Source organism: Staurois parvus, unplaced genomic scaffold (genome assembly GCF_062004578.1).
Source record: "Staurois parvus isolate SC_StPar_1 unplaced genomic scaffold, SC_StPar_1.0 ptg001253l, whole genome shotgun sequence".
Classification (NCBI taxonomy): Eukaryota; Metazoa; Chordata; class Amphibia; order Anura; family Ranidae; genus Staurois; species Staurois parvus.
In genome coordinates, this window is record NW_028319049.1 from 814,427 (window position 1) to 826,089 (window position 11,663).

General features: G+C 53.2%; 1 protein-coding gene across 1 annotated transcript in view; it reads right to left on the bottom strand.

Moving 5' to 3' along the window:
• The window catches only part of SPTLC2 (serine palmitoyltransferase long chain base subunit 2), a 37,198-nt gene extending 29,382 nt beyond the window's left edge, over positions 1-7,816 (bottom strand). The window contains exons 1-3 of the mRNA XM_089660603.1: positions 7,638-7,816; positions 6,299-6,453; positions 4,077-4,225 (exon numbers count right to left, since the gene is read on the bottom strand). Of these exons, the coding sequence (XP_089516729.1) occupies positions 4,077-4,225; positions 6,299-6,453; positions 7,638-7,763 (430 nt within the window). The 5' untranslated portion in view covers positions 7,764-7,816. The remainder of the gene's footprint in view (positions 1-4,076; positions 4,226-6,298; positions 6,454-7,637) is intronic.
• Between the last annotated feature and the right edge of the window lie 3,847 nt (positions 7,817-11,663).

Sequence of the window (11,663 nt, forward strand, 5' to 3'; positions counted from 1 at the left end):
CGGGATGCAAATCCCCGGGAGCGGACCGACCTCCGGGATGCAAATCCCCGGGAGCGGACCGACCTCCGGGATGCAAATCCCCGGGAGCGGACCGACCTCCGGGATGCAAATCCCCGGGAGCGGACCGACCTCCGGGATGCAAATCCCCGGGAGCGGACCGACCTCCGGGATGCAAATCCCCGGGAGCGGACCGACCTCCGGGATGCAAATCCCCGGGAGCGGACCGACCTCCGGGATGCAAATCCCCGGGAGCGGACCGACCTCCGGGATGCAAATCCCCGGGAGCGGACCGACCTCCGGGATGCAAATCCCCGGGAGCGGACCGACCTCCGGGATGCAAATCCCCGGGAGCGGACCGACCTCCGGGATGCAAATCCCCGGGAGCGGACCGACCCCAAGAGCGAGAGAGACATTAGATACCCCGACCTCCGGGATGCAAATCCCCGGGAGCGGACCGACCTCCGGGATGCAAATCCCCGGGAGCGGACCGACCTCCGGGATGCAAATCCCCGGGAGCGGACCGACCTCCGGGATGCAAATCCCCGGGAGCGGACCGACCTCCGGGATGCAAATCCCCGGGAGCGGACCGACCTCCGGGATGCAAATCCCCGGGAGCGGACCGACCTCCGGGATGCAAATCCCCAGGAGCGGACCGACCTCCGGGATGCAAAATTCCCGGGAGCGGACCGACCTCCGGGATGCAAAATTCCCGGGAGCGGACCGACCTCCGGGAAGCAAAATTCCCGGGAGCGGACCGACCTCCGGGAAGCAAAATTCCCGGGAGCGGACCGACCTCCGGGAAGCAAAATTCCCGGGAGCGGACCGACCTCCGGGATGCAAATCCTCGGGAGCGGACCGACCTCAGTGATGCAAATCCTCGGGAGCGGACCGATCTCAGGGATGCAAATCCTCGGGAGCGGACCGACCTCAGGGATGCAAATCCTCGGGAGCGGACCGACCTCAGGGATGCAAATCCTCGGGAGCGGACCGACCTCAGGGATGCAAATCCTCGGGAGCGGACCGGCCTCAGGGATGCAAATCCTCGGGAGCGGACCGGCCTCAGGGATGCAAATCCTCGGGAGCGGACCGGCCTCAGGGATGCAAATCCTCGGGAGCGGACCGGCCTCAGGGATGCAAATCCTCGGGAGCAGACCAGCCTCAGGGATGCAAATCCTCGGGAGCGGACCGGCCTCAGGGATGCAAATTCCCGGGAGCGGACAGACCTCAGGGATGCAAATTCCTGGGAGCGGATCGGCCCCATGGATGCAAATCCTCGGGAGCGGACCGACCTCAGGGATGCAAATCCTCGGGAGCGGACCGACCCAAAGAAAGCAAATTTCCCGGAGAAGACTAACCCCATGAAATTAAATCCCTGTGAGCGGACGAACCCCAAGAGGCAAATAAATGGGAGAGAAACAACCTTGGGAGAGCAAATCACATAGTCAGACCAACTCAAGGAAAGCAAAGCAGACAGCCTGATCGAACCACAGGGTCAGACATGGAATAGGGCCTGTACCAGGTGCAGCCCAATCCCAATACAGGTCTGTTATCAGGGGCTAAACCAATCACAGGAGAAAGGCAGCCAATCCCAGCAGTTGGCATGTAACTTCCATCCCACATTTAGTAAAAGCACAAAACTCTTGACGTTCCGCCTCCCAAGCTTTCGTTCCGCCTCCCAAGCTTTGCATAAAACCAATCAGAACATATAGCAACGTACGGATAGACAAAAGGAAAAGAACAGATCTGTTACCCAATTCAGCCTCAAACATTTCCTCAAATTCACACAAATGAATGCAAAAAAGGTGAAAACAGAGTTCTAATGGCAAAGTGAAAAAAGTGATGAATATGGACAGTTAGGTGAAAACTGATTAAATCCATCAAAGAGGCATTCCAATAAAATGTCATTCTCCAGAGGAAAGGATCTGCAAAACCGATTCCCCGCATAACAAACAAAACTGTGACATCTATTCTGCCCTATAGAGGGAGACAAATATACAAATGTAGAGTTCTCCTGACACCCGAGTCACAAGACGCAGCTTGTCCACCTTCACCGCATGTGACACCACTGCACTGGAACTAGCATGCAACCCCAATCCCGAGTGTAGCAGCTTCCACCTGAGGATTCTCACATTGGAAATCTTTCTTCTGACAGGTTGTCTTAAAGTGTTACTAAACCCACAACAGTACAATCAGTCTGTATATGCAGTAAAGCATGCTGGTTATACTCACTGTGGAGCCTAAGGGGTTAAACCTCTGCATTGTGTAAAAAGACGGTCCGGGGAGAGCGGCTATAGTGAATGCGGGGTCCGGGGAGAGCGGCTATAGTGAATGCGGGGTCCGGGGAGAGCGGCTATAGTGAATGCGGGGTCCGGGGAGAGCGGCTATAGTGAATGCGGGGTCCGGGGAGAGCGGCTATAGTGAATGCGGGGTCCGGGGAGAGCGGCTATAGTGAATGCGGGGTCCGGGGAGAGCGGCTATAGTGAATGCGGGGTCCGGGGAGAGCGGCTATAGTGAATGCGGGGTCCGGGGAGAGCGGCTATAGTGAATGCGGGGTCCGGGGAGAGCGGCTATAGTGAATGCGGGGTCCGGGGAGAGCGGCTATAGTGAATGCGGGGTCCGGGGAGAGCGGCTATAGTGAATGCGGGGTCCGGGGAGAGCGGCTATAGTGAATGCGGGGTCCGGGGAGAGCGGCTATAGTGAATGCGGGGTCCGGGGAGAGCGGCTATAGTGAATGCGGGGTCCGGGGAGAGCGGCTATAGTGAATGCGGGGTCCGGGGAGAGCGGCTATAGTGAATGCGGGGTCCGGGGAGAGCGGCTATAGTGAATGCGGGGTCCGGGGAGAGCGGCTATAGTGAATGCGGGGTCCGGGGAGAGCGGCTATAGTGAATGCGGGGTCCGGGGAGAGCGGCTATAGTGAATGCGGGGTCCGGGGAGAGCGCCTATAGTGAATGCGGGGTCCGGGGAGAGCGGATATAGTGAATGCGGGGTCCGGGGAGAGCGGATATAGTGAATGCGGGGTCCGGGGAGAGCGGATATAGTGAATGTGGGGTCCGGGGAGAGCGGATATAGTGAATGCGGGGTCCGGGGAGAGCGGATATAGTGAATGCGGGGTCCGGGGAGAGCGGATATAGTGAATGCGGGGTCCGGGGAGAACGGATATAGTGAATGCGGGGTCCGGGGAGAACGGATATAGTGAATGCGGGGTCCGGGGAGAACGGATATAGTGAATGCGGGGTCCGGGGAGAACGGATATAGTGAATGCGGGGTCCGGGGAGAACGGATATAGTGAATGCGGGGTCCGGGGAGAACGGATATAGTGAATGCGGGGTCCGGGGAGAACGGATATAGTGAATGTGGGGTCCGGGGAGACCAGATATAGTGAATGCGGGGTCCGGGGAGACCAGATATAGTGAATGCGGGGTCCGGGGAGACCAGATATAGTGAATGCAGGGTAGGTTTAGTAACACTTTAAAGTTGATTTCTTGGCAAATATTTACCCTGAGTGATATATTCTAACTTATCATTGGCATTGGAGAAAAAGAAAAAAAAAAAAAAACTAAACCCTTTTTACTCACCTATCCTCACAGTCAAGTGACTCTCCAGTCTTGAGTCGTGTTCTTTTCACATGAGACAGGGTCCTTTCTTCGGGTGTCCACATCACTGCCTAACACAGACATTTCTTGTCAGTTGTCCAGCGGCGGAGTCCTCTCAGGATCCAGAAAAGCAGGGAAGTTCGCATGAAAGGATTGGCTGGGCGTGGGGCACATGTGCAGCGCTGGATTAGCGGTCCCCTGCACCTGGAAATAGCACCGGTGAGGGACCTGCATAAAAAAACTTCAGGGGGAAAAATTCAGGTGTGTTACGAGGGGTGGAAGGGGGTCTATTATTTGCAGGGAGATGGACTTTAAAAGAGCATGTCAGCACAAGAGACCCCAGTAATGAAGGGAGGGGAGCATAATGGCTGCTTAATACAAGGCGAGGGTTTTCTGTGCCAGTTTCTGTTTTACACGTCAATAAAGATCACGCGGGTACATTCCGTGCATTCGGGCAAACGCTGCGTCATAATCCGTACTCACCCATTTCTTGCCGTGTGCTACACACACCTCCTCCATACTGATGCAGCACACTGGATGCAGCATCGGCACATACTCCGTGATTCCTTGCAAAACCCAGGTAGTTATAGGAGCCCATATTCATCACACCCTTTATTACCCGGCCTGAAAACCTGAATTAAAAAGAAAAAAAAATAAATCAGCTAATCATAATGCTGAGCTGGCAAGCCCCTACAGTGCCCAGCCTGCATCCTTCCCAATGGCTCTTGCACAGAGAGAGGGCGACATCACAGCCGGAAGGAAGACATACAGATCACATCAGGGTAACAAATCTACAAATACTTGTGTGCTGCACTATTTTCATGTGCAAATTATATATGAATGATTACAGCTCACCAAAAAAGTATGTTCACCACAAATATGAAAAACATACAAATATGTGATGCGCAGCTGTATAAATAAACAAATAACCGTGTCTGTATGTGTTATTAAAACAAACATGATGGCCTCCCCCATCCTCTGGATCTCCCTACCCCAATCCATCAGACTATCGCTACTCTGCTCACTTTTAGGCGATCTCTGAAAACCTCTCTCTTCAGGGAAGCCTACCCTGCCCTCAGCTAATACTGGAATCCTCTACTCTTCCAACCACTCCATCCCCCACAGCCATTACCTCGTGTACCACTATCCCCCCCCTCCTAGATTGTAAGCTCCAAGGATTAAGAATAATTGATTTATTATATTTAATAGTATCATATTATAAACATGTAAAAATATAGATTATTAGTTTGTATTATTATTGTAGTACTAATAATAAATATAATTTAATTTATATCTCCTAGATTGTAAGCTCCAAGGAGCAGGGCCCTCAAATCCCTCTTGTATTGAACTGCATTGTTACTGTACTGTCTCCCACCATAATGTAAAGTGCTGAGCAAACTGTCGGCGCTATATAAATCCTGTATAATAATAATATTAGATAGCAAAAAACAAATATATAATAAAATTCAACTTGATTGCACACCCATCTGTAGTCTGAGTGAAAACGTCCTCATACACAGACCGTACAGTCTTATAATGCAAAATGTGCTCCCAGTGTACGATTTCTACAAAGTCCCAGTGCTGTACAGGCTATCTTACAAATCGTGCTTACAAACTGCACTGCAAGATGAACCCTGATGAAGTCACGTAATCAGTGACGAAACGCGCGTGAAGGAGCAACAAGAAGTCAGAACTGAGGACCAGTACAGCAGCAGCACATGCAGAGTTTTATTCTGATGTCTTTTATATTGTGAGTTTGCGGTTTTTAAAAGTGAGTGGAATCTTGTTTTAATAAATTCAACTATATATATTAAAGTGGAGCTCCACTTAAAAGGGGAAGTTCCACTTTAAGGACTGGTTCTCTGCTCCTCATGAGGAATTGGCACCTTTGGGGAGTGGGTTCCCGATTCTGACAGGTACTCACTGCTCCCACTTCCGTTTCGACTGCCTAAGCGATCTGAAGCGGAAGTTGTCCAAATCCTGCCCACCACCCGCATTCTTCTGACATGACAGGTCCCAGAAGACTACGAGATCATTCACAAGGCCCAGCGCTACATTCCCATGCGCAGTGGACACCCAGCTATGAAGCTGCAAACAGTCACAGCTGAGTGCCCACACTTAAGATGCCGGGGAGAGAGGATGGCATATGAACCCAGATGGTGTGAACATACCACTGGATCCTAGGACAGGTCAGTGACTGTTTTTTTTAAAAGTCAGCAGCTACAGTTTTTGTAGCTGCTGACTTTGTCAGATTTGACTGGAGCTCCGCTTTAAATACTACACTATCAGCACCCCTATGTGGCTTTGAGTTCACCTCACAAAGAAACAGATCAAGAAAATCACAGGAGAGTCCAGGACCAATGAGAGGTCTCTATCACTAGGGGCAGCACAGTGGCTAAATGGTTAGCACTTCCACCTGGCAGTACTAGGGTTGTTGGTTCAAATCCCAACCACGGCACCACCTGCCTGGAGTTTGCATGTTCTCCCTGTTCCTGCGTGGGTTTCCTCCGGGTACTGCAGTTTCCTCCAAAGACATGCTGGTAGGTGAATTGGCTCCTGTCTAAATTGTCCCTAGTATGTGTATGTATGAATGTGAGTTAGGGACATTAGATTGTACGCCCCTTGAGGGTTAGGGACTGATGTGAATGTACAATATATATGTAAAGCTCTGCGTAAATTGATGGCATTCTTCTGTCTGTGCTTACTTGAAGGTCCAGTTGTAATCATCGGTGTATCTTTCCAGAACATCTACCCGTTCGCCAGGAACGCTGCAGACTGGCCGATTCCAGTTGTCCCGAATTCTCATATACAGATTCCGCGTGTAGAAGTTTTCAAAGTCCTGGTAGAGTGGCACAAAGTCCTATGGGGAAAAACAGGTCATGTGATCCAGAGCAAAAACCTGGGACTACACCCTTTACACACCATCCAACCCACGCAATCTTTCTCCAAGCAGAAGGCAGCACTATTTCCTCTGTTAGTAATGAAGTCTCACTCTGAAGCCAGCGCCATTTACAGTATGGAGGGAAAAGCTTCATTCTTACCAGGTATTGATGGTGGCTGGCGAGGACCCAAAGGAGCTGCCATCTCAAGCTCTGGGAGAAGACTCAATCCCACACACAAGTTGATCTAGGCCAGGGGTAGGCAACCTGCGGCTCTACAGGTGTTGCAGAACTACAAGTTCCATCATGCCTCTGCAAGTCATAGCTGTAACTGTCAGTTTTGTAATGTTGCAATGCATCATGGGAAATGTAGTTCCACCACAGCTAAAGATCCACAGGTTGCCTACCCCTGACCTAGACCATTCCCAACTAACAGTTGCAAAGTTGTCATGCTGATCCTCCTCAGTACAAATGAGCCACAGATATAGAACTCATATACAGCTATTTAAAGTTATTCTTCTTTAAAATAATAAGCATGTTATACTTACCTGCTCTGTGCATTAGTTTTGCCGCCTTTTTCTCGGGTCCTCAGTCAGTGATCCTGGCTCCTCCCCCCTGCCTAGTGCCCCCATAGCAAGCCGCTTGCTAAGAGGGCACTTGTGCAAACTCACTCCTGAGCCAGCTCTGTGTGTCCATTGAGCAGAGTGTGGCTCGGCTCCACCCTCTCCTCACTGGCTGTGATTGACAGCAACAGGAGACAGTGGCTCCCACTGCTGTCTCTGAGCCAATGAGGAGGAAGAGAGCAGAGAGAAAGACGCTGCTCTCATGGACAGCACTAGATCAAGATAGAGGTAATGCAAGCACTGGGAGGGCGGGGAGCTGCATGCGGCTGTTTTTTTTTTTTACCATAAAGGCAGAGAATGCATTAAAAGTAAAAAAACCTTCTGCCTTTAGAACAACTTTATTGCCTATTATGCATTTTTGTCCTGGCCTGAGGACTCAAAGTACTGAAGCCAGAGGAGCAGCATGAAAACCAGCAAGGGGTCAGAAATGACACCTCCCAGATGTCTCGGTGGGGTCAAGGCTTACTTTAGGAAGAATTGTGCACTGTACAATGCACATCATAACTCTATAAATGATTACAGGAAATGTGAAATTATCTCACTTTTTGCTCCTCGCGCTCGGTGGCATTGTGGCACTTTTCAATCTTCCAGGCTCTCAAGAAATCTCTCATGTACCCAAAGAGGGTCAGGATCCCATAGCCCATGTACGTGAGGACGGCGACCAGCATGGGGGTCTCTTCAAAGGCTTCGTGGAATGGCCGCTTGTACAGTCCGCCATTCTGAAACTATTCGAGAGAAGAAAACAAACATGACAAAATTTGAACTCCCCTTCATCAGTTTTTAAGACAGACTGAACCAGGAGGTATACACAAGGTGTTATTGTATAGGGTGGGGTGATGGTGGCTTTCAGACTTAGAATGACCAATGACTGTTCAGGGTCTACGTAGTCTCCAAAACCTTAACTTGATAAGAACTTTAATTATACGAAGTTCACAGCAGGATGTCAGCCACCAGCAGAGTGCTCCACACCGGATGGCTCACTACACCAAACGGCACGAGATGGGGACAGCCGCCGCCAGCCCGGGCCGCCCCCAGCAGGGGACGGCCGCCGCCAGCCCGGGCCGCCCCCAGCAGGGGACGGCCGCCGCCAGCCCGGGCCGCCCCCAGCAGGGGACGGCCGCCGCCAGCCCGGGCCGCCCCCAGCAGGGGACGGCCGCCGCCAGCAGGGGACGGCCGCCGCCAGCCCGGGCCGCCCCCAGCAGGGGACGGCCGCCGCCAGCCCGGGCCGCCCCCAGCAGGGGACGGCCGCCGCCAGCAGGGGACGGCCGCCGCCAGCCCGGGCCGCCCCCAGCAGGGGACGGCCGCCGCCAGCCCGGGCCGCCCCCAGCAGGGGACGGCCGCCGCCAGCAGGGGACGGCCGCCGCCAGCCCGGGCCGCCCCCAGCAGGGGACGGCCGCCGCCAGCCGGGGACGGCCGCCGCCAGCCCGGGCCGCCCCCAGCAGGGGACGGCCGCCGCCAGCCCGGGCCGCCCCCAGCAGGAGACGGCCGCCGCCAGCCCGGGCGGATGTCAGCCACCAGCAGAGAGTGCTCCACACCAGATGACTCACTACACCAAACGGCACGAGATGGGGGCACCCAGCAGGAGACGGCCCCTGCTAGCCCGGGCCGCCCCCAGCAAGCCCAGGCCGCCCCCAACAAGCCCAGGCCGCCCCCAACAAGCCCAGGCCGCCCCCAGCAAGCCCAGGCCGCCCCCAGCAAGCCCAGGCCGCCCCCAGCAAGCCCAGGCCGCCCCCAGCAAGCCCAGGCCGCCCCCAGCAAGCCCAGGCCGCCCCCAGCAAGCCCAGGCCGCCCCCAGCAAATGTATGTATATTGAACCTCAAGCCTCTCCTCACTCAGATCTTTCCTAGAAATGTTGCTAATTATCATCAACATAGAGAAGCTGTATTATCACCTCATTTCTGAGAAGACATCATAGTTTGCCAGTTTTTAAGTTAAGCAATCATTCACTAAATGCAAGATTTGAAATGCAAAAGAAATTAAAAAAAAAAAAAAAAAAAAAAAAAGGGTTCCTTTCTCTGAACCTTTACATTGATTCACACTAAAGCTCATTTGCAATGCAGCTGCTCAATTAACCAATGTGTCTGGGCCAAGCTGTAGGTTAGAAACATCCATTAAGCATTTACTTAATAGCTTTCTGATCTCAATCACCCCGAAAGTGAACCTTGGGGTGCTCCACCAACACCCTTACACCATACAGAGTATGAATCATTCATCAGGACTTGCGGTCTTTCAGACCATTTCATTCATTTACAGACTGATCATCCAAAACCTACAGACCTCAATGTACACATTAGCCATCTGTGAGGAACAAAGTCCAATATTACTAACCTAACAGTCCAAGTTTTTGCAGACTGTCATAAAAATGGAGATTTGTTTGTAAACGAATGATGTGACCCATCAGCCGGGACATGGTGTTCTAGCAGATGTTCTTGTATGTGGTAGCTCAGTTCTATATTCTTCCCCACAACAGAAACATTTTCAAGTCTGACTTTTTTTAGGCATCACTTTTCCATCCACCGAAGTCAGGCCAGTCATTCAAGAGCCTCCTAAAATGATAAATGGCTTAGGAATAACTGATCTCACCTCTCTGAGAACACATGGATGGAAGCTTATTGACATTTACTGTGGCAATTTGTATCTGGACCCAACAAACCCCCTTCACAAGCCTAATGGCTGTTGCGAAAATACAAGTCCCATCATGCCTCTGTCTCTGGGAGTCACACTTGTAAAGGTCAATCTTGCAATGCCTCATGGGACTTGTAGTTTGGCAACAGCAGGAGGGCCGCCGGTTTGACACCCATGGGCTAATGGATCACACCAGGCACAGGGGGGAGGTGTCAGAGTGGCTCCCAGTGGCCAAGTATTAGAGAACACAACCTGCCCACATACACAGCATCCAACGCTTGGGTACCAATGTAGTCATGATAAAAAATAGAAGAAAAAGAAAGAAAAATAACACCTAGCCATAGCACACAGTGCAATCTGATTTACGGCACAGGCCCTTTTCTACTTTACTCGTAGGAAAAATGACAGAAAGAGAAAGAGGTAGGGAAGATAAAAAGGGAGGGGAGGGGGGGGGGGGGGAGAGGAGAGGAAGGAAAGAAAGGAGGGGAACGGAAAGAAAGTGATGAAAAGTTGCTGTGTTTATAAATGAAAATGACATTTTCTGCATTCTCGGAGCGTTGCTGCACATTACTGATACATAAGAGTCCAGAATACTACAAATTCTTCTCTACCGAGGAGAACAACACAGCGTACAGCTTGTGCTCTACGGAGGATCTGCACTGTGCACAAGTCAGATTACCCCGCAGATAAATCACTGGGGCAGAGAAGACATAGAGGTGACTAATGGAGGAATGAAATATGTGGAACACAGCCAGGAACAGGTGTGTGTGAGAGAGGGAGAGGCCGCCAGAGAAACCAGATCCCCTTCTATGATAATACACTGGAACAGGACCAACTCCCCATAACTGACTCCACAGAGAGGAGAGAGGGAAGAGGGGAGAGAAGAGAGGAAAGAGGGGGGGGATAGAGAGGAGGGGAGGGGAGAGAGGGGAGAGAGGAGGGGGGAGAGGAGGGGGGATAGAGAGGGGAGGAGGAGGGGGGATAGAGAGGGGAGAGAGAGGAGGGGGATAGAGAGGGGGAGAGAGAGGAGGGGGGATAGAGAGGGGAGAGAGAGGAGGGGGGATAGAGAGGGGAGAGAGAGGAGGGGGGATAGAGAGGGGAGAGAGAGGAGGGGGGATAGAGAGGGGGAGAGAGGAGGGGGGATAGAGAGGGGGGAGAGAGGAGGGGGGATAGAGAGGGGGGAGAGAGGAGGGGGGATAGAGAGGGGGGAGAGAGGAGGGGGGATAGAGAGGGGGGAGAGAGGAGGGGGGATAGAGAGGGGGAGAGAGGAGGGGGGATAGAGAGGGGGGAGAGAGGAGGGGGGATAGAGAGGGGGGAGAGAGGAGGGGGGATAGAGAGGGGGGAGAGAGGAGGGGGGATAGAGAGGGGGGAGAGAGGAGGGGGGATAGAGAGGGGGGAGAGAGGAGGGGGGATAGAGAGGGGGGAGAGAGGAGGGGGGATAGAGAGGGGGGAGAGAGGAGGGGGGATAGAGAGGGGGAGAGAGGAGGGGGGATAGAGAGGGGAGAGAGGAGGGGGGATAGAGAGGGGAGAGAGGAGGGGGGATAGAGAGGGGAGAGAGGAGGGGGGATAGAGAGGGGAGAGGAGGGGGGATAGAGAGGGGAGAGAGGAGGGGGGATAGAGAGGGGAGAGAGGAGGGGGGATAGAGAGAGGAGAGAGGAGGGGGGATAGAGAGGGGAGAGAGGAGGGGGGAGAGAGGGGGGAGAGAGGGGGGAGAGAGGGGGAGAGAGGAGGGGGGAGAGGAGAGGGGAGAGAGAGGAGGGGGGAGGAGAAGAGAGGAGGGGGAGAAGAGAGGAGGGGAGAGAGGAAGAGAGGAGAGAGGAGGTGGAGAGAGGGGATAGGGGGAGAAGGGAGAGGAGGGGAGAGGAGAAGAGGGGAGAGGAGAGGAGAAGAGGGGAGAGGAGAGGAGAAGAGGGGAGAGGAGGGAGAGGAGAAGAGGGGAGAGA